A 23,735-nucleotide genomic window follows, 5' to 3' on the forward strand; every position below is an offset into this window, starting at 1 on the left:
ACAACAGATGATCCGCTTCTTCGTACATTCTTTCTTCATGTGCTGTTAAATCCATTTATTTAGCCAGGATGCAGTTTCGGAAATCATCAGGAGGTTTGTATTTCTGTCACAAACATAACATTACCTTCTTTTTCCTCTGTTGAAACATTTTTTAGGTGCACAAACAACCAGGACTACTTTTCCTTTGTGTGAAAGGCATGTATTTTCCCTGCACCGTGTGTTACCTTACATTCATAGCAGACGCCTTGGTCCAACGTGTCTGACAATAAGTCCATCCAACCTCCAATGCATGAAATTATAAGTCTATTTATTTATTATTTTTTATTAAATGACATTTCACAGTATTAAAAACATAAAAAATGAAGACATTAGGTAGAAATATACACAATTGCATCATACAAAATGGTTACTCTGAATAAAAAGGTTAGTGGTTACAGATTAAACAGTGTGTAAGTCATATCACAGACATGTTTTTTCTCTGCAGTAGCTTTGCTTGGTTCACATTATTAATACATAAGTCCCCCTGGCCAACAGGAAAAAACATTTAAAAATAATTAGCTAGAACAATTTTAAATCTTTAATACAATTGTATGCTCATTTGATCTAATGATGCCTCTTTTATAACATACTTTTATCTTTCCTATCCATGTCAAATAGTTACAAGTAAAATACTAAGGCACTGAAGATGAAGTTGACTTAATAGTAAAGTCATGTGAAGTCACACAAAATGTTTTATGTATATTACAAGCGTAGGAGTGTGCATGTTAGGCCTTGACGCAGGATTCTCTGCAGCTCTTCTCGGTCTCAAACTGGTTGCTGTTTCCTTGGCAACCTCCGAACCAGAACTGAGCGCAGGAGTTAGCCGTGGCGTCGTAGTACCACTTCACCACGTAGTCCCGACAAGGTCCTGGATCAAGAACGAGGCCGCAGCGCTCTGCTGGAGAAAATGAAAACAAGTGTCAAACTAAAAGCTGACACGACATCCACCCATCTGTCAAACTTTAAGCCGCACAGAGGTATGATTTGTTAGCTAGCTAGCAACAGATTGCTGTGTTTTCAGGTGTTGGCCTACTTTTCAACAATCAAAAAAAAAATTCCTCCCAACTTTATTTCTCGATTGTGAATCCTGTTTTACATGGCTAAATATTTCAGCTCAAGCTTATCAGCTATGCTTGCATCCCACTTGACTTTGGCACGGTTGCACTTTAAGCTAGCATAGCATGCTAACACTCAAATTACACAGATGTTACGGACTTTTGGCATGTTACAAATGTTAGGATACTAACTTTTGCTATATAGCAATGAACAAAACATTGGAAAAATTTTGGAAATAAATACATGCTAAACGCGTTACCTTAATTTAGCGTATTGTTTATATGTTTATCTCCAGATTTGTTTTACCTCTCGATGAAATATCAGTGAAGGTCTAACATTTCCACTACATAGCCTGAAAAATTATGAGGCTTTGACTTCATAGTCTCAACATTTCCTCATAAGAATAGATGTAGTTCAAGTTATAATATATTTAGTAAATATTTATTAAACCCTTATCAAGACTTGACTCGACTTGACTTCTCCATATTACAATCTCTCCTGTCTCAGCAGTCACCTGATACTTTGGCGTCAGAATGCAGCAGTGGAGGAGTTGGGGGCCATGGTGGAGGCGTCTTCTCATCAGGTGGGGCCTTCAGACTGGGACCTGATGGCCCGATGGCTCCCGTCATTACCAAATTGTTGTTGGGGTCCTTCATGTCAAACTGTGGTCCGAACTCTGTTACAGGTCTGAAGGGCTCCCAGTCGAAGAATGGAAACCTCTGAGTTTCTGAGGAAGACCTGTCGTCAGTCTTTGGCCTCTGTGGAGCGATGGGTTCTTTGTTGGGTTGTGGAGCTGGAGAGCCGGGCTGTAACAGAGCAAAAAGTAATTTTATCTACTGTACCTTTTTTAATCCAGGTAAGAAAATTTCAAGAATTAACCAAAACATTGTAGAATGAATGATTTGTTTTCCTCACCCCTGTCTGAAGGCGCCTGAAGTCTCCTGTGAAGGTGGGTGTGTCTGTATCCGTCCTGTAGGGAGGTTCTCGAACGTTACTGGAGGCCTCGGGGATCCCTGGAGGAAGTCTGGAGCTCGGAATGGAGCTGAACAAACGTCTTTCTCCGTCCTCACAGATACGACTCAGCAGTTTCCTCTCTAGAGCTGCAAAAAAAGTTGTCAATAACAGTAAATACAAAGCTATATATATATAAGACTGTGTATGGTTTGATCTCTTTTTAGCCAGGGAACATTTTCTGGGAACCAATGTATGTATCTACACAGCCTGTTCTCTAGCTGTACTGTCATGTTAGTAGCATAATACAGATTTTATGTCTTGCTCCAGAGCATCACGATAGCAAACGTTGTGATGAATGTGAAGATTCATTTTCCTCCCCTGACATCCAAGCTATGTGCTTGGATTTATGTCCCGAGTGTGTAGAGGATAAAGCAGTATCTAATCTAACCTTTGCTCTTTGTTGCCACCAAGTGTCAGCACAAAAAATGTTATAACATTTTCCTCAAATCAAATATTCCAAAAACCAAAATCATCCAAAAAAACAATCTATAATGGGGTTAAGCTAATTATCCTGCAGGGTGGTTTGTACGGAAGAACCTAAGCAGACATGCTTCCATACATTTTATTTACTCTGTTTTCCTGTGATAATTTCTGATTGTTTTCTCGAGATCTCGACTTATTTATCTCACTGCACCGCCGTAACTTCAGTTGATCATGACTCATATTCCCAGGGTGGGAAAACAAACACAGAAACAGACTTAACTGACCTCATTAGTGTGGGCAATGGCAGCATGACACGTTATGGTCTTTAATATCACAGTGATCAGCCTGTTGTTTTGTTTTCTAGATCGCCAGAAAATTATCCCGATATCACGAGAAAACCAGTGTTTTTATCTCGAGATAAATATGTCAAAATCCTAAGATATCTGCATGTCTAGATACCACTAGTGAGAAGTAGAAAAAAAGTTTGGTTATTTGTGTGAACTAACCCTTTAATATGTCAACATGTGACCCTCAAACTCACCTGGGAGTGTTTTGAATTCCTCGATCAGGTACACGTGTTCGCTGTCGGGGTCAGAGGCCATGAGACTGAGCTCCTTTTTGAACTCCTCGTACAGAGGGTCACTCTCGTTCACCACCCCAATCACGAACATCTCCACGTTACTCCCCTGAGCCTCTGACACGGCGCTCTCCAGACTCACCGCGTCCCTCTTATCCGCCTGCCCGTCCGTGATGATGATGGCCACCTTCCTCACACCTGCCCGCGCCGCCTTGAACACCTGGTTGGCCTGTTGGATGGCGCTGCCTGTGAACGTACCCTCTCCCAGGTAGGTCATGGAGCGTACCGCAGACTTGATCTCGTCTCGAGTGGCTTCCTGTCTGAGGCTGACCACCACCATGTTGATGTGGCTGTAGAGGACCACGCCCACCCGCGTGGTGTCACGGCTGACGGAGGCGCGGTCGATCAGGGCGTTCACAAAGTCTTTGATCACGTTGAAGTTGTCGGGGCCGACGCTCTCAGAGCTGTCAATCACAAAAACAAGCTCCAAGGGGGTTTGGCGGCATGTTATTCCACAACCTGGAGAAACAGCACGAAACAGAGACATGTTATCGACGTAAAGGATAAATTAAAAATAAATAATGTGGGTTCTGAGTTGGTGAGTACTTACTGCAAATGGATCTCACTATTTTGATGATTTCTTCCCTCTGTAAAAAATAGAAAATGCAATACTTTATGACTGATTTATCATGAGGCTACAGTTCTCTAAGACATGTAAGTGTAAACGTTAAATGCTCAGGGTATTAAAATCAAAATCAGTTGATTTGACGTCGTAAACAGGACTTGAAGCACTTTTTATACAGATCCCTCAAATTAAGAATACAAAAATCACAAGCAGCGCCCAGTTAGTGACGCGTTTTCCATCAGCCAGCAGTGGTTGGTCTGCCAGAGAGGGTAGGCGGAGCTAAGCGGCTGCTTTTCCGCTCTCTGCAAGTGTTGCGAGTAAACAGTAATCTACTATGGCTGAACAAACAAAGAAAAGATGGATGACTAGATACAACTTCAAAAAATACAGAGCCTACATATTGTCATCAAGTGTAATGAGTGATGCGTTTCACTTACTGTAAGTCCAGGCTCTCCCTTTTGTCCCACTCTCCCCTGTGGATTGAAACAGATCATCATTAATTAGCTGTTATGAGATTGCCTTGAGGATATTTCAATCTCTCTATTAAACTAAATCTAGTACCAAAGGTCCGATGGCTCCGGCCTCTCCATGTTCTCCTCTGTCTCCTTTTATGCCTTTTTCACCTCTGAACCCTCGTCCACCCTGCAAGGAGAAAGACCCACACATGATCAGCTAAGTACAGTCGAGCGATACTCCAATGGCCTGTATGTTAACAACCAGATGAGTTGGTTATTCTAAACATGCTGGTGCAGTTTTGTGGCGTCAGGTTTCTTACTTATTTTTTTCCCTGCAATTTCTTTGTTTTGTAAGGTTGACTGTCACTTTATATTTCATATATGATACATATTTACCTTTTAGACATTTTAACCATACCTTGTCCCCCTGCAGTCCCTGTCCTGGAGGACCTCTTGGGCCGGAGATCCCCTGAAATCCAGGCTCCCCCTGTAAACATCAAACACAGTCCTTTAAACCAAAAGAGTGTCTACACCTAAACAGGACAGTAACATTTAAACAACTCGTTATGTAAAACAACAGCTAACATATGTCTCTGACATTGGCAGAGTCATGGGGATAAGAGTCAGGAAGCTTAAAGGTATAATCTCGAAGTTCTCAGTTTCGTTCTATTTGGCAGCACCTAATGCCGATAAAAGGCAACTGCGGGAGCATACGTCCCAGATAACCAGACGTCCACGGTTGGCTCCGGTTGTAACTCTTGATTTTCCTGGCTGACGGTCGCTTTCCTTTTCAGACTGTTTGCTTCATCTGAGCGTCGAGTTTGTTTCTTTTTCTTTGGATTTTCACTTCTTGTTGAAGTTGTATCTGTAGTCATCCATCTTTTCTTTGTTTGTTCAGCCATAGTAGATTACTGTTTACTCGCAACACTTGCAGAGAGCGGAAAAGCAGCCGCTTAGCTCCGCCTACCCTCTCTGGCAGACCAACCACTGCTGGCTGATGGAAAACGCGTCACTAACTGGGCGCCGCTTGTGATTTTTTTCATGAATGTCGCCACAGACACCCAGTCTGTAATATTGCAAATGCAAAGGCTTTCATCAGTGGGCCATAGGCTCAATCACCATTGTGTTACCTCATTCGGCGAAAGATAGAGACTTAACAGACATTTATTTAAATTAAAATCTTCGAGATTATACCTTTAACTTGCTGAATTTAAAGAAATCTTACAATACTAGTCTTTCTTCTCTATCTTTGATTTCATCTCATCTCCCCTTAATAGTCAGCACCTAACGACTAACAGCTGTACCTTCTGTCCCTGGATGCCCTCTCCAGGTAACCCCTGTGGACCAGGTGGTCCCGTTCGGCCCACTGAACCCTGCAGAAAAATAAAACTGCGTGTCTTTTTGGATATCAACTGTAATTTCAAGGCATTTACAGGCAATACAACAAGAGTTTCCAAAACAAACGTGCACACTAGTGTTATGAAAAAGACGGATTACCTTTGAACCAATCAGGCCGATCCCTGGTGGCCCCGCAGGTCCTGGAGGTCCAGCTAAACCTCGGTCCCCCTTAACAGGAAGCAAATTAGAGACTTTTATCAATACCAGACAGCTGACCACAATAACCCGAGGAGTGGAAGTAACTTTTACAACAGTTTTATTTTTTACAACAATTTTATTGAAGATACTGTCCGTGGTTTGTGTTTTTCCCCTTGATTAACTTTTACCTTTGGTCCAGGTAAACCGACACCATCTGCTCCAGTCTCTCCTTGCAGACCAGGAGGCCCCAGAAGTCCCTAAAACACAGTGTGAAATTATACAACATGGCAGCAGCAGGAAGTGGATCATAATGAGGGAGGTTATAATGCACGCTGATACTCACTGGAGGACCTGAGTAACCGTCACCTTTAAGTCCAGGTGACCCAGCAGGTCCTGGTGAGCCTCTGTCTCCCTGTAAACCAAAACATGTCACTTTTCATGTCATCGTCTTCACATAATCAGTATTCTGAACTCACCTTGGGTCCAGTTAAACCGATCCCCGGCTCTCCCACTGTTCCAGCAGCACCCCGTGGACCTGGTTCTCCCTGTGAAAAAGACAAAAGTAGATCACTTGGGCTGTTCACGATGACAACTCGTTTGCACCACACATGCTTACCTTTGCCCCTGCTATACCCCGCCCTGGTGGTCCCTTTAGTCCCGGTACCCCAATAATCCCTGGTTCCCCCTGGAAGAGAAGACACACTTCAGGTTAATGCTACACAAGGATAAGGTGGGTCTTGAACATTTCATTGTAAATAAATAATCGTACCTCATAATCGTAACACCGACTGAGAATATACTAACAGCCATTTGCACTCTTCGATGCCATTGGAACTATTTGTATTGTATTTTAATTTGAATCATGTTAATACCACTTGAATACTTTAAAACAGAGGCTCATTTTATTCAAACTGCTTTTGGACTCAACTACAGAATTTATACTTTTCAACTAATTGATCTTAAACGCTTTCAGAAAATTAACAGCAGCAAGACGGCCGCAGGAATGAAGGTGAGTTAATGAGTGAGTTGAGTGATTCTCGACATGTTGACGTGATGTGTAACAATCATGTCAGTTTCTATTGGTCCAAAGCGAACGTGGGTGGGAGTGATGGACGCAACATGCTTGTTTCATTGGTGCAAATGGTCGTCATCTGTAGACATGCAGTTTTTAATGATACAGCACAATTTTATAATTTATTATACATTTATTATAATTATTTTGCGGACCCCCAGGCTATGGTTCGCGGTGGTCTTCAGTATGTGTTTATTAAGATGAGGATAAAGTTATTGTGTGTGATATGAATAAAGAAATTCTATTACACTAAACTTTAAATGGCTGCATTTTATATAAATCCTAATTTATTTAAAGCCACAATTAGTTATTTACAAATGATTTAATTTCCAGCTAAGTTTACTGTTCAAACTGCACTATTATTGTCACTTCTGATAAAAGATTTAAGCGTCTTGCATCAGTATCATCTCTGTCATAATTCTTCAATAACCAGTTTTGATGGATCACAAGGTCAAAGCATTTTTTTCCCCACAAGATCGTTTTCTTACGTGCATCTTGTTAAAATAATTTGAGTCAAATGTGTGAAGTACAGAGACCCTAAAGTCCTGATAAAATGACTTTCTTGTTACAATAAATTGCGTCTGTTTTTTACACATACCTTTGGCCCCATTGGCCCGACAGGACCGACTGCACCTGGTGGGCCTCTGGTGCCTCTGTCCCCTCTGTCTCCCTGCAAAAGCAACACAAAGCTGCTGCTCATATTCCTCTAAAATAAAATCGGAATAACTTTGAGATAAGCTTTTACTGATACTGCATGATCTGTATATCACAATACATCTTTATATATATGCATCATCTGTGACAAATGTCTGTTACCTTCCCCCCAGGTACACCTTTACCAGGAGCACCGTCAGGTCCCCTGGGGCCGGGTAATCCAACGTCACCCTGCAGTCGAAAACAGTCGAAGCAGCAGAATGGTGAGAAATGTTTTACATAAATTCATAAAGATAAAAACTTGTTTTGTATCATTTAGTCACCTTTTGCCCCGGAGCTCCGTCCTCTCCTGGCTGACCTGGTATTCCTATTAACCCCTCAGACCCCGGGTCACCCTGAGAGAGGACAATACTGTGTAAGAGCATCAGCAGATTTGCAATTAACCACTTAATTATTTTCCACACTGCATTGTGATACGTGAGTAGTGCAGTAGCATTTAGAGGACTTACTTTGGGTCCGGGTTGTCCAACACCTCTCTCACCTGTCGATCCAGGATCACCTGTAAGTCCCTGACTCCCCTGAAAGCAACAAGAATCTCTGAAATTCACCAATTCAACCCAAAGCCACTGTGACATAAATACTTCTCAGATTATAAACAATCCACCAACAGCAGCCTCTCTCCTTCCTCCATGATTGAGACTCAGACAGATTCAAACAGACGTCTGATTGACAGGTCAGCTCTGTGTTTCAGGAGTGTTTGTGTGATAAAATATGCAAAACAATTTACAAGCGATCAGACAGGGAACAAGCTGACTGTCAATCACAATTAGTACCTGAGTTTCTGAGACAAACATCCTGTTAGTTAATGTGTCCTGTCTCACCTTTGGTCCAGTTATTCCAATGCCTGGAGCTCCTCTGGGGCCTGCAGGTCCGACTGGACCCAGATCGCCCTGTCAGAAAGAAACAGTTAAGAGACCTGAAACAAAGTGAGCAGGTGGTAACTGTCTGTATAAAGCTATTTTGTGGTTCTTTTTCTGACCTGATCTTTCTCAGTCTGATACACCTGAATGCAGCTTTTACCTTTTCTCCCTGAAATCCTAAACCAGGAGCCCCAACTGGACCTGAAATCCCAGGTGGTCCAAGATTTCCCTGAGAACAGATGTTTTCAAAAGGCATGTAATAGTACATCAACCACATGCCAAGCTCTGTTTATAAGACGAGGTTTAAAACTCACAAAGTAGAACGTGTTGCAGAATTTGTGGACAATTCTGAGCGGTGGAATTTATCTATGTACATTTTCTGTAAGTGTGGCACTTTGTATTGTATTTTCATTTCATGCAACCTTTTACTTCTAGTACACTACATCCTGGAGGCAAATGTTGTTCGTTATACTCTGCTTCATTTAAATATTGTTACATACTTCACATATACTAATTGTTCTTCCCCTCCCTGTCCAGAGAATACCATGTGTGTCCAAATTTGGTTAATATGAATGGATGAGCTGCTTTGTCACAAAGCATACGAGGGTTGTTTGTCTGAGCTTTCTATGGATACGTGGGTCTCACAAGACAGCGGCGCTACAAACATATAATGATCTCATGACATGATTCAATGCTGCGGCAAGAAACCTGCTGTAGCTGCAGTAACCTGAGACATATACATAATAAATACGACATACTCATTAATACAGCAGATTAATTACTACTTTTATTTAGGTAAAAGATCTGAATACTTATAATGTCTCCATTTACCTTGTCACCTTTAACCCCAACACCAGGAGGTCCGCGATTGCCCCTGGGACCCTCATATCCTCGATCACCCTAAACAAAATGTGTGACACACAGATGTGAATTCCTGAATAAAGCATTTTAGTTACTATTTAAATGAATCTGTCGGCTGTGCTCTGCACCTGCAGTGAAAATTATTCAGTGCATCTGTTCAGGAGTGATATACATTAGGTTTGGCTCTATAAGGAAAAGCTCCATTAGCTCCACTGTCAATATACAGACTCTACTATCTACTTCAACCCCTCTTATTCACGCAAATATACATTTAATAATTATTTAAAGGGGACAGTAACATAACATGCACCAATGCCACGTATCACATTTATGGCCCAAGCTAGTTGTGCAACTTTCTTCCCAATAAGGGCTTTTATATAAACATATTGAGAACAACATTTCCATATTACAATGTTACGATTTCATTTCGCAGACGCATGATTTAGACTCTTTTAGTCAACACATGGTTAAAAACTTGACCCACCTTCGGCCCTGGAAACCCCTCTCCAGTTGGTCCAGGGTTTCCTTGTGCCCCAGGTAGTCCTGGGGGACCCTGGAAAAAATACACAATATGAAATAAAGTAAATAGTAAAGAGGCAGCTAAAGATGGGACAGAATAAAGGGGAAATATTGAGTACGTTTGCATTTTGGTGCTGCAGGTGGCAGCAGTGGTTTGCCTGCAGTGGGATCAGAGTATCAAGCACACGTGATGTATCTTCTGTATATGTTCACTCATCACTCCTAAATGCATTTAGCTACAAGGTTGAATGCACATCTTCATTTACCTTGCCAGTAGAACCTCGTCTGAAATTATACTTTTAAGACTCTGTCACATAAAGAATGGACTTAAGAGAAACATCAATATGATCTTGTTTTATTTCCACACTCACTGGTAGTCCTGGTTCTCCTATCCCGACAGGACCTGTGGGGCCTGGTCTTCCCTGAATGCCTTTTTCACCCTGTGAGCGTCACATAAAAGCAGTCAACAACTTTAATGAAAAATAATATAATGTTCTATTTATGGACCGTATTAGGGGTTTGTTAATATCTCACAATCAGATAGAAACATCTTATTTGTTAAGGGGGTTACCTGCACAAACCATCTTTTTAGTTTCAAAAAGGTTTGAGTTAATTTGACTCCACGAACTTTCAGAAATCACTCAAATGTTGGAATACAGATAAATAATCATACATCTTCACCCTCTCGGTGATATTTTCAGCCGTACATGTTTTAAAAGGGTCAGTGTTTAAAAAATAACTTACTTTGCCTCCTGGGAATCCTATACCGATGTCCCCTGGGGTTCCAGGAGCCCCGTTTGGCCCTCTGTCTCCCTGTTGCAAGTAAAACAAGTTTAGCGGTTTGCATGTGATGTGATGGCAGTGCAAACAGTTCAACACAATAAGAAAATTATAAAAGGAATAGTGACCAAATGCATCCAGTTATGTCCCCTTTTATACTTTATACAGTAACACATGTATACATGGTGCATGCTTATTTCTCTGCCTAAATTTAGTCTTCATTTCAGCCCGTAATTCATGAAAACTACATCAAATAATTGAAGGAAAATTGAAATAAATCTTTTCCCTCCTGGCAGATGTGCACATATGCAGATGACACTGCCCTTAAACTGTCTTCTATAAATGCAGATTACGATTGTATAGTGCACACAGAGAGACTCAAAACTTGATCATGAATATACACATAACAACAGCCACCCATTACTACCCATTTTATATCCTTAAGTTACACTAATAAATAAATGTTAAGACTGGGTCACTCAGTTATACCAGTTAAATTGTCATTTGCATCCCGAGTGTTTTACATGTAATGTCAAGGTCTAGATTTCAGAGCATAGACTGTATAAAAAGATGGACGACATGACAGCTCCCCAAAAGTGAAGCCAAACCCTCTCTATCGCCCCCTGCTGACTGGCTGCAGTATAGCTCATAAAGCCCGCCTCCTCCATGTTAACAGATGGTACATGAGTCAAACTATAAAATCAGAATACACGTCAAATACATTTTTCTCAAACATGGTTTCTGACATTATAGTTAGTTCTTATCATGCTGATTTGATTGAATGCTCTGTTGACAAATCGGGCTCCTGCAGCGTTCTGTTCCCGAGTAGCAGAGTAGAGGAGGAACGGTGAAAGGAGACGTAACTAACACTAACACTACAGTCATTGAACTTTCCATAGCTGTGAAAATCTGCTTCAGACCGGCACAAGAAGCTATTCTGATGTTAAACACACCGGCTTTCGGGATCTTTGTCGGGGGGTTTTTCCAAGTAAGTTAAGTGTGTTTTAGTTAGCGGAAGTGGCTACAGCGGCTACACCCGCCGATCTCTACTGCAAAGACACTCGCTCCGAATGATGTCACTAGTGCAAGATGGCAGCGCCTATCACAGGGCGATTTTGTACAATGAGAGCAGATGGAGACTTCATAGACAATTTGTTTCGGATGCATGGGACACTTCCCCCTCACACACCCTAATACCCCCATAATAAAATAAGGCAGAGGACTTTTATTTTTATGAAACCCTAGAAAATTACTTCAAGAAACGGATGCAGATAAGGCACAAAATAGTGCATTAAAATTCACCAGAATGCAGGAACGGCTCCACATTCCCTTCTGTAACAGCTTCCTAAATGCTGTGAAATCTGTCTTTGATATATCAGATGAAAAATACTATTAAAATACATCGTTTTCTCTTATTGAAGCTAAATGACATGTCGTGTTTCAAACTGTCATGGCATTTAGAAAAAAAGACCAGCCCTTTTTTCCTGCTGTAAAACCTTCTCTTGATTGATGTCTGGACTTTTTCCTCGATGTGCCCTAAATCACTGAATATCTCCTCTCTATAAAGACATCTTTGTTACAAAGCTGCAGGACAGCTCTGTGGTGATGGAGGAATCAGCATCTTATTAGCCCTGGGCACACATTTTAAAGGTCATTTTTATGTAACTGTCTTGTTCACTACAACTGCTATTTAACAGTACTAATGCTGTGTGGGAACGTTTCTGGGGAGCACCGAGTGGGAATGAAGAACTATTCCTTCATAGTGTGGAAAAATATCCCAAAGTGTCCACCATCCTAAATTGCTTAATTCTTTGTTCCACCATATAATCATAATTTACTCTCTCAATGTTGAAGGAAGTCGAAGGAAGGAAGTGAAATAAAAATATTGCATTGACATTAAAGATTGAAAATTTAAAGGAAAATCGACATTTTTTTAAATGTTGCTAAAGAGTTGTCAGAATTGGAAATGTTCAAATTCAAGGCCATGTTGTGATGTTATACACGTGAGAACATTTCAAAGTACATGTGGGACAGAATATCGATACGTCAATATATCGTTGTCCTGACTCGTGCAATAAAATTATCAATAGGCTGGCGGCAAATATAGATATTTTATTTAACAGTTTTTTATTTTAATATATGGCGATCTAAACAGAATTCCCGGGCATTTTGACTTGCCGTGTCAGTACTTCATGACTCCGGGGGCGCTTATGACATGAATGAGGGTAACGTGAATGGAAATAATATTGGCCAAAGAAGAATTTGACAGCAGGATAAAAGAACAAGAAGAAGAAGGCAGAAGGATAAAAGAACAAGAAGAAGAAGGCAGCCGGATAAAAGAACAAGAAGAAGAAGGCAGAAGGATAAAAGAACAAGAAGAAGAAGGCAGCCGGATAAAAGAACAAGAAGAAGAAGGCAGCAGGATAAAAAGAACAAGAAGAAGAAGGCAGCCGGATAAAAGAACAAGAAGAAGAAGGCAGCCGGATAAAAGAACAAGAAGAAGAAGGCAGCAGGATAAAAGAACAACAAGAAGAAGGCAGAAGGATAAAAGAACAAGAAGAAGAAGGCAGAAGGATAAAAGAACAAGAAGAAGAAGGCAGCCGGATAAAAGAACAAGAAGAAGAAGGCAGAAGGATAAAAGAACAAGAAGAAGAAGGCAGCCGGATAAAAGAACAAGAAGAAGAAGGCAGAAGGATAAAAGAACAAGAAGAAGAAGGCAGAAGGATAAAAGAACAAGAAGAAGAAGGCAGCCGGATAAAAGAACAAGAAGAAGAAGGCAGCAGGATAAAAGAACAAGAAGAAGAAGGCAGCAGGATAACAAGAAGAAGAAGGCAGCAGGATAAAAGAACTGGGAAGAAGAAGGCAGCAGGATAAAAGAACAAGAAGAAGAAGGCAGAAGGATAAAAGAACAAGAAGAAGAAGGCAGCCGGATAAAAGAACAAGAAGAAGAAGGCAGCCGGATAAAAGAACAAGAAGGAGAAGGCAGCAGGATAAAAAGAACAAGAAGAAAAAGCCAGCAGGATAAAAGAACAAGAAGAAGAAGGCAGCAGGATAACAAGAAGAAGAAGGCAGAAGGCAGAAAGATAAAAGAACAAGAAGAAGAAGGCAGCCGGATAAAAAGAACAAGAAGAAGAAGGCAGCAGGATAAAAAGAACAAGAAGAAGAAGGCAGCAGGATAAAAAGAACAAGAAGAAGAAGGCAGCAGGATAATAAAAGAACAAGAAGAAGAAGGCAGCAGGATAAAAGAACAAGAAGAAGAAGGCAGCCGGATAAAAGAACAAGAAGAAGAAGGCAGCAGGATAAAAAGAACAAGAAGAAAAAGCCAGCAGGATAAAAGAACAAGAAGAAGAAGGCAGCAGGATGACAAGAAGAAGAAGGCAGAAGGCAGAAGGATAAAAGAACAAGAAGAAGAAGGCAGCCGGATAAAAGAACAAGAAGAAGAAGGCAGCAGGATAAAAAGAACAAGAAGAAGAAGGCAGCAGGATAAAAAGAACAAGAAGAAGAAGGCAGCAGGATAATAAAAGAACAAGAAGAAGAAGGCAGAAGGATAAAAGAACAAGAAGAAGAAGGCAGCATGATAAAAAGAACAAGAAGAAGAAGGCAGAAGGATAAAAAGAACAAGAAGAAGAAGGCAGCCGGATAAAAGAACAAGAAGAAGAAGGCAGCAGGATAAAAGAACAAGAAGAAGAAGGCAGCATGATAAAAAGAACAAGAAGAAGAAGGCAGAAGGATAAAAAGAACAAGAAGAAGAAGGCAGCAGGATAAAAGAACAAGAAGAAGAAGGCAGAAGGATAAAAGAACAAGAAGAAGAAGGCAGCATGATAAAAAGAACAAGAAGAAGAAGGCAGAAGGATAAAAAGAACAAGAAGAAGAAGGCATCCGGATAAAAGAACAAGAAGAAGAAGGCAGCAGGATAAAAGAAGAAGAAGAAGAAGGCAGCATGATAAAAAGAACAAGAAGAAGAAGGCAGAAGGATAAAAAGAACAAGAAGAAGAAGGCAGCAGGATAAAAGAACAAGAAGAAGAAGGCAGAAGGATAAAAGAACAAGAAGAAGAAGGCAGCATGATAAAAAGAACAAGAAGAAGAAGGCAGCAGGATAAAAAGAACAAGAAGAAGAAGGCAGCATGATAAAAAGAACAAGAAGAAGAAGGCAGAAGGATAAAAAGAACAAGAAGAAGGATAATGTTGGACAGCGGTGAAAAGAAGTTAGGGGTTGTGGCGGCCACTTTCAAATCCTAATTTGTTTTTACAGTTGTTCTATAGTTCTGTAAATTGTGTTTACACACTGAAAACATGTTCATCGTTTCATCTCAGTTTGTGTCAAATTCTGTGAAACTGACACCAAATTGCAGTGAAAAAATACATTAATCCTGCACTTGACCTTTTTAGAGGCATTTTGTATTCTTCAGTTAATCAGATATTGTGATCTTGCAATATATCAATGATCACAGAATCACTCTATTGTGATTTTATTGTTATTGTGGGCCACGTATTACGTATCGTAAGTTACCCTGTGATTCTCACCCCCATTTCAAAATGTGGGAAACTTACTTTAGGTCCTGATGGGCCCTCACCACCCATGTCTCCTGGTGGTCCTAATGCACCCTGCAAAACAAGTTACATTTAAAATCTTATACAGTCCCTAAATGCAAGATTTGAGTTTGCTTTAACCTCGTCCATAACTCGCTGAGCAGTAATGTTGGACCCAAACAACTGGAGTGATATTTGTGACACAATGTTTAAATCCAGCAGGACTGAAATCTTCATACATGAGCCCCCATGTTGTTAGACCAGACTGCAGGTCAAGACCAACCCACCACCACTGAATGAAAAATACAACAGCATTAAAGTCAACATTCACGGCTTTCATGTCCCTTAATTCTCATGCCAAGCTCAAAAAAAATAACAAGGTTATACTGACACTGTGCCAGTAGCACAGAGGAGGAAGAGTGGTGCTGGGCTGCACTAATCCCACCTCACAAAGTCTGTTCCTGCAAAAGAATAATATCCTGCAAGCCTGGATTCCCGTCTTTGCACAGCCACATTAGTATCAGGATTAGCCATAATCCAATATTCACATTCCATTAGTGCAGGGATGAATACGAGACAAATTCCACTTCCATTTTTCATATTGGGGAGCGAAGGGACAGCGTGTGTCAATACAAACAGGCGGCTAACTGTATGTTCACAAAAACATCAAAAATTACATTTAAATTTGTGAAAACTGGACAAGATGACAAATAGTGAAGTGATTGTATGAATCCAATGATAAGTTGATAAAACATAATGATCTGTGAAGCTGTTTGGTCAATCTGTGTGTAAATGTCTTAAACAGAACGGCCTCAGGATGCAACATCAATTTATAGAATGCTGTTTTTTCACTATCTTAGTTTATAGCATGCTAACATGCAGGAATGAGCACTTATTACAAAGAACATTTGAGGCTGGTGTGAATGTTAGTTTTGCAGGTGTCTGGTCATAAACCGAAGTAACTGATTAACTTTTTTAAATTAGCAGGTGGTGCAGTGGTTAGCGCTGTTGCCTCACAGCTAGAAGGTTTGAACCCTGGTTCAGGCAATGCGGGTCTTTCTGTGAGGGTTTGCATGTTCTCCCTGTGCATGTGTGGGTTCCCTCCAGGTACTCCAGCTTCCTCCCACAGTCCAAAGACATGCTCGCTAGGATCACTGGTGACTCTAAATTGCCCGTAGGTGTGAGAGTGAAAGGTTGTCTGTCTCTATGTGTCAGCCCTATGATTGACTGGTGACCAATCCAGGGTGTAACCCTGTCTCTCGCCCAATGACAGCTGGGATAGGCTCCAGCCCCCCGCGACCCTGAACAGGATGAGCAGTGTAGATAATGGATGGATGGATAGCAGGTAACCCAGAAATTATACTGTATCTAAAGGACCTAAACAGTCAGGAGATCCTTTTTCTCATATTCAGATCGGCTTGTAAACGTACTTTTTGCAGGATTAAACATAAATAAATAAAGACTAACTGTTATCATTGGAATAAATACAAAATCTGTGCTCTACCTGTTCTCCTTTTGGTCCTCGCTGGCCCGGCGGTCCCTCGGGTCCCTGCAGAACGACACTTCATTCATTATGAGGACAAAGTCTGTGTTACGGATCAAAATAATGTAGCTAAGATCGTTCATACAATGTCACCCTTTTCCCCGGGAGTGCCACAGTCTCCTCTCTCGCCCTGAAAGAACAGTCACATGATCATCAGACGCTACGCCTTCTCAGGGTGAGGACACTGAATCTGGCTGAAGCTGAATGTCACCCACCTTGTTGCCCTTATAACCAGGACGGCCCTGTAAAGCAAAAGCACAGTTTTAAAATCTGCATTTACTCTGATAAAAAGTAACTTAAAGACCTTTTTGTTTTTACCTCTGGTCCATCACTGCCGGGTCGACCGTTCGAGCCAGACTCCCCCTATGGTTCAACAAACCAATTTACAATGAGCTGCAAGAAATCAGAAAGTTTGCTTCTCAGTGTTATGACTTACCCTCGCTCCTTTTAGTCCCTGCGCACCCCTGAAGCCTGCGTCCCCTTTTCTTCCCTGAAATTAATTATATTTTACTGTAAGATGCTGAAAAACAAAGTGATGCAAGTCATGTTAAAAAAAACAGCTTTCTGATGGAACTCACTGGACTTCCTTGCGGGCCCCTCTCTCCTCTCTCACACAAACACACTTGAGCCTGTGGACACTAACAGAGATAAAAAAAAATACAGTGTCATTCCAAATATTCATACCATAGACGGTATATAAGAAGTGGACTTATGGCGACTGTAATGTAAGCCATTGGTTGTCGACTGTTGTCTCGATGTCTCATTTTTGCTGTCGCTATCTTAGTTTCAAGCCAGAAGTGACCTTGTTTAGATTATCGGGTGGAGTTAGTAATAATGCTAAGTTATCAGCTAACACTAGTTCTAGTTTCTCCCCCGGCGATCAATAAAGGATTATCTTAGCAAGGGGCATCTATAATTCACGGTAACTGTGAGGTTAATTGAGATGCAGAAAAAAAAAAAACATGTTCTAGACACAGAAAAAAGAACAGATATCTCCTCAGAGTCTCTTTTCGCCCAATCGAAAGCGTAAAGAAGCCATTTTTCAGTTCACCCAGGTAGAGACTTGTCAATCACAGGTAGTCACGCTCTAAAGCTGACCCTGATTTATCATCTGTTTTACCATAAATGGAACCATCATTTTCAAAATTCACATCACACTGTATTGAAAAAGACTTCAGCCTAGTGATTGAGACCATAATCTAACAAGAAGAACATTTACACAGCTTATAACCTCTGTAAATCGAGTTCGAAGTGGGAACATTTTGTCAATGATTTTCATACAATCTGACTTCTTTGTTTGCAACCAGTGGAGTTGCCCCCTGCTGGCCATTAGAAAGACTGCAGGTTAAAGGCACAATGTCTTCATTTCTCAGACTTTGTAGCAACGTCCACTTCTTATATACAGTATACATAAATAAATCACACTTAGATAATATTAATATTAGAAGTAAACTGCTAAAGACTTACCCCTTCAGTCGCGACTACACCCTGAAAACAAAATATGAGAACAAAAATGTCAATAGGTCAGGTTGATTACTTCTTCATTACCTCACAGAAATACACAGGTGTTAGTTGTGGTAAAGTCTTGGTACTTTCATGTTAGATATATTGTCTTGTCTATCTGGATGCAATGTGCTGTTCTTGCAAGCTACAAATGTGAATGAATAATATCACACATTTCTGGACAGCAGAACAAGCAGTGCCACTCTGTCAGACAGGCCGTGACCCCGACATTTCTGTGAGTGTGGAAAATGCAAAGCAGGCGGGAAAGCCCCTCGTGCAGACACCACTCTGTCCCTGAGACGTGACCCTGACGTGAGGACAGAAAGTGCAGAAAAAAGTTGCATGCTGCTGGCTGCACAAGCTGCTGGATGTGCAGTAGAACATTTGTGCAATGGTTTCAATCCAAACAAACACAACAACAGCTGATGTCAGGGAGTTTTGCACCTTCAAGCAAACAACTGAAAGAGGATACATCACATCAGATTGTGTAATGGCGGTGATTATTAAAGGCTGCAGACTCTGGAGCATCGGTGGCACATAGTTGGGAATCACTGAAGCATCTTCTAGCAGACAGTCTACCACAGCGGCTGCAGCCATTTACTGAACCGTTGTGCATTTGGAGGCTGGCCCAGATCTGTTTGCCTTATCCAGGCTAGATGTTATTGTAGATTAAGTTTGGATCCGCTATGTGCAAGCTATGTCTGCTTGTGAACCCTTATTATTTGTATCAATTAAAAAAAATTCTAATGTTTTAGTTTTTAACTGTTATTATGATGAAACTAATGTCACACAAGAAACACACGGCTCTGCTGTATGTTTTTTGCTGCCACCAGTCCGACAAGTCCGAACACATAGGGCCTTTAATGATTCTGGCCTTTAGTTAGAGGCATACTTTAATACATTTGTTCACCTACAAAACCGAATGCAAAGAAACTGTTTGTTGGAGTTTGTGAAAATGTACCAGTAACACAATGATAATATTCATACCTAAAAGTCTTGCTTTTAAAGGGGACATATTTGAGATATGCAATCAATTTTCTATGATTCTGATGAGTTTTTGAATCACGTTGGTAAAGTTTGTTTCGTTTTAAAAATTGTATAAATATTTTAATTTCATTATTTTCCGGAGCCTCTCCTTGCTCCTGAAACGAACAAGCCGTTTGGCCATTCAAAGATTAGACCTTAGCCACGATTGGCTGACAGTATTCAGAGTGACCGCGTAGCCCCTCCCACACGTGTGCGGTAGAAGACGTCTCTTCCCGTTCGCCAGATTGACCACGCCACCTTTTGGGTGAAAACAGGCGCTGTTAAATAATGCTGGCGGTAGATTAGAAATCACTTGCAGCCCGACTGCCTTTAAGCTTCTGCATCGAATTTTGTGTCTCAGACGGGGAAAAAACGATTTAAGCTTTTTTTTTACTTCCACAAACAGCAGAGGGTAAAAGAAGTGAGCTCTGTGGCTTCAGGCTGCCTGGAAGTGGTGTACTGTGGGACCCGGTGTTGTGTTTCCTACTGGTTTTCGAACTGGTATGCCTAAACCAGCGATCGTTGTGTTTACAGCTGCAGGAGCTGTGCCTCTGTCACCAGATTCTTCACACACTCGCAAACGTAATTCTGCCGATTTTCATATCGCATCTTATATAAAATGAAAATCATTGTATAACTGAGCACTTCACCAAAGCCTCTTACGAAAACAAAATGAAAGAACTTGGTTACTGGTTACACAGAGATTATGTACGGAAACACTTGATAATGTTATCATTTTTATCCCCTATTATTACCACTACTGCAGCCTATTACTACACTACACATTATGACAAATAAAAACTTTTTACCAGTGATGATCTAACTCAGGTAACACGTATGTGATGCCAGTTTATGACACCTCCTCTCAAAAGATGGGGACGTTCATCATTTAGGATGCACAGCAGACATGAGAGGACACTCATGTCACCTTCTAACCTTGATTATTTTAATGTCACGCCGATCGTTGATCAGAAAAGTCATAATACAGCTGTTTGCCTGACTGGCTATCAGATTTGGGCACTTAATAGCGTTGAAACTGTACGGAGTTCTTATTAACTAACTTACGAAGTTGTTAAATCGTCAGAGACCCCAGGATTCCTATTTGCCGCCATTCATATTAGAGGGACTGCGTTCACCCAAAAGGGGGCGTGGCCACTACTTTTGGGCAAAGTACCCGAATGGTCTCATCTATCCCACGTTGGGGAGCGGCCACACTGCACTGTCACTCCAAAGTTGTAGAAAACATGGCTGCTCTGGGCTCGGTTATTCTGCCTTATATGTACGAGCCAGAATCGCCAGGAGGTATCGGAATGATAAGCTGAAATCTTGACAACGACTTGACTACAAGCTCGTGCAAGAAGGCAGCCTGAGGTGAATGACGGGGAATGACGAAGGTTGATTTCAGTGAAAGCGAGGTTCTACGTAGAAACCTGCAGCTGTTCTGAACAACCCGTTTCAGAGGCGACCTTTTTAAGCATGTCATTCTGGAAAAAAGAATTATGCAGTTTTCACTGTGAACAATAAACACCCAAAAATGTTAATATGAGAATATCCATTCAAAAGATACGGCCCCTTTAAAACTCACTTATGGCCTAAAGAACACGCCCACTGACCCTGTTGTTTCTCTTGTCAATAAAGGTGCCATCTTAACTGAGGTCATCTGACTTGAAGGAATCACTCACCATCTCTTTGAGCAGCTTCTCCTCTAGCTGAGGGTTGAGGAGACTCTGGACAAACTGCTGAGCAGGTGTGCTGGCGATGGCCCGCAGCTTGGCGTTATTCTGGCTCTGCTGGGCGATGTCGGATAAACCCACAGCAAAGAACTTGATGCCGTGACCTTTGGCCTCTGCTGCCGCTGATATCACATCAGGGTTTCGGGGATGGTCGACCCCGTCCGTCATCAGCACTGCAACCCTGACGCCGTCCGCCGGCGTCTCCTGCACCAGCAGCTGTGAGGCGTTGGTGATGGCGTAGGTGGTGTAGGTGCCATGGCCGATGTAGTTCATGGTGCTGACTCGACCATGAAATGAGTCGAGGTCTTTCCAGTCTGAGAATCGGTGCTCTATAGACACGGAGCTGCTGTACTGAAGAGCAGCCATTCGCACTTTCAGCGTCCAGCCGGCCACCTGCAGCATGGCAAGGCGGGTGCTGAAGCTCAATACGAAGGCCTTCTGTTTCTCAAACAGGAAGATTTTTGCACTCTCTGAGCTGTCGAGGATGAACGCCACCTCCAGAGAACATAACAGACCTGAGGGGATAGCAACAAAACCTCAGGCTAACATTCACAATACTGCAAAAGAATGACAGAGAATCTGGAAAGGTCTCTACTGCAATGTCCTCTTAGAAGATACGCCTGCAAAGAACTGCAAGTGTGTAATATTTGGGTGTTATTCATATACCAGTCTCCTACTTATAGTCTGGACTCGGGTTATCTGGCAGGTTATGAGAATACTCGGCAACAAAGGGCTAAAGGAGGAGACAATTTTGCATCTACAGATAGGACAGAACTTTTAGAGCCCAGAGGTGAGACTGCTGCATGTGTAATGTTATATTGAGAATAATAAATGGCCTATTTAATGAACATAGCACCTTTATCCTAAATGCTTTACAATGTCCCTCTTATACCCACAAACACAGACTCACTGATGGTGGTGAGCTATCATGCAAAGTGCTGGCCTGCCCATGAGGAGCATTTCTGGTTCAGTGTCACACAGACCAAAGACTTACAGATAGGTGGACAGGTGAAGCACAGAAGGATCTGGGGATTGAAGCAGCTCCAACCTTGTGATCATTGGACAACCCGCCGATCTGCAGCCCTGTTCCCTCTGTGACCTCCTGCACAGCTGGTCATCATCCCATGTTTATCAATTATGGATCTAGTTTGTGTACCTGATGGATACTCCTCAACTTATTTGTATGTTGCTTCACTTATGTCGCCCACACACACTCTTCTATGAATGTTGATACAGGTGATTTTAATCCTCACTGTTATCCTGCATGTCAAGATCTGCGGATGTGCTTTGGGGGAAGTCTGATCCTCCTACCTTGAGTCTGTAACACCCACAGAAGGCTCCAGGGCCTGGCCTTCACCACCAACATGTGGATACCTCATAAAAAAGAATTACCATTTCCTCCGTCGTCATGCAGTCTGTAGTTGTTCCTGCGTCCTGTGTTTCTTCTCTGGCCTGTAGCCTCGTGTCTAAGAGCCAACAGCAGAAGGCAGAGCGCCACTCCTCTCCTCAGGTTTCCCCTCAGCAACATTTCCATCCTAGCAGAGAAAACAGTTATTAGGTGGCAACACAATGAAGTACTTTAACTTATAGTAGTACATGCAAAGCATAACTTTTAGCCAGCATAGGATTCGCGTTTTAAATGTTATTATCATGCACCTCACAGTGCTAACCACACCCAAACAGGGAGCTGTGAAGCTGCAGTTTAGGCAGTGAAAATACCTTAATTAATTCTGTGAATACTATTCCTGATGATGTGCTTTATAAAATGCTTGCATTAACAGTGCCAAAATAAGTAAATGTATGTAAAGCCAGAATAATCCGTGCAAATTCTAATCTTTACAATCTAAAACATTGCAGCCTTTAAATAATCTGTCATGTAACTGTTCATGTACAATGAACAAGCATGTCTAAATGTACGGAACATTCTGCTCTATTTTACTAACATGAGTCTGATGAATTGTCTAAATGTTGTACACACTTTAAAGTTGCCATTCAAACTGTAACATGACACCACGAGTAATTAATAAAAGACTGCACACTGTATTAGGCATGCAAAAAAGAAATATAGTCAGTCTTTTACCTAGAATCTCATTTAGCTGCAGGCTGTGCTCGTAGTCCCGTCAGATGTGGCTCTTTGGGGGGCATTTCGCCGCGGAATTTGCTCCTGTAAACCGGGCTATGATAAACTGAGGACCATCAGATCATGGGCTGATGTGCTGTGTGTGTAGCCGGGGGCTCTGGGGCCGCTCCAACATTTCAGCGCGAGTCCAGTTCAGAGCTTCATCAGTGACCGAGAGGACTTTTATTTTCCCAAATCTCCTGCTCACTGACACAATTAGCTTCTGCTGTAATATTATTCGACTATTAAAGTAGTGTTAATAGCATGTTCATTGCAGTTATATAATAAAATGCGTTCACCATAGTTAATTAGCATATCAAAATAGCTGGCAAAATAAACTTAGCAAGACACTTTAATACAAATATTAAAGTAGCATTACAGTGTGTGTTTTTTTCGTCAAAGGCAGCCCATTGCATTTTATTCTCACGGACAGACCACCTGTGTCTCTTTTCACAGACACTGAAAGGGTTAATATGCTGCTATTTTTATTTTGCCTCTCTGCTTTGTGTTTTGGGCTGTTGCGCATGGAGACTGTTTGGATGCGTGTGCGTAAAGTCCCAAATGTGATTATTTTACTTTTCCACTCTCGCCCACTAATGCAAAAACCAGATGATTCCCATGTACAGCAACATTTCTTGTTATTATTTGAAGCCGTATCGGCACACTTTTAAACGACTACGTGTCTACACTGATTATTTTATCTACCACATTTTATTCAGTTTTGTGAAATATTATAATGATCTGGTTGAC

General features: G+C 41.5%; 1 protein-coding gene across 1 annotated transcript; it reads right to left on the minus strand.

Annotated features, from left to right (window-relative positions):
• Positions 1 to 360: 360 nt before the first annotated feature.
• On the minus strand, positions 361 to 23,006 carry col28a1b (collagen, type XXVIII, alpha 1b). Its single transcript, XM_069655721.1, has 35 exons — positions 22,947 to 23,006; positions 22,259 to 22,401; positions 20,816 to 21,381; positions 18,072 to 18,092; positions 17,183 to 17,242; positions 17,041 to 17,094; positions 16,923 to 16,967; positions 16,820 to 16,846; positions 16,690 to 16,734; positions 16,566 to 16,610; positions 15,083 to 15,136; positions 10,496 to 10,564; positions 10,123 to 10,191; positions 9,717 to 9,785; positions 9,203 to 9,271; positions 8,532 to 8,600; positions 8,333 to 8,401; positions 7,961 to 8,029; positions 7,775 to 7,846; positions 7,614 to 7,682; positions 7,396 to 7,467; positions 6,342 to 6,410; positions 6,202 to 6,270; positions 6,069 to 6,137; positions 5,914 to 5,982; positions 5,687 to 5,755; positions 5,494 to 5,562; positions 4,608 to 4,676; positions 4,296 to 4,376; positions 4,172 to 4,207; positions 3,720 to 3,756; positions 3,074 to 3,628; positions 2,011 to 2,195; positions 1,610 to 1,901; positions 361 to 937 (listed from the first exon to the last, which is right to left on the minus strand). Exons 2-35 carry the CDS (start codon positions 22,398 to 22,400, stop codon positions 765 to 767), a joined length of 3,597 nt encoding a protein of 1,198 aa, XP_069511822.1. The 5' UTR covers position 22,401; positions 22,947 to 23,006; the 3' UTR covers positions 361 to 764.
• Between the last annotated feature and the right edge of the window lie 729 nt (positions 23,007 to 23,735).

Source organism: Semicossyphus pulcher, unplaced genomic scaffold, assembly GCF_022749685.1.
Source record: "Semicossyphus pulcher isolate SPU_LCO1_2020_fin unplaced genomic scaffold, fSemPul1.0.p SCAF_9, whole genome shotgun sequence".
Lineage (NCBI taxonomy): Eukaryota > Metazoa > Chordata > Actinopteri > Labriformes > Labridae > Semicossyphus > Semicossyphus pulcher.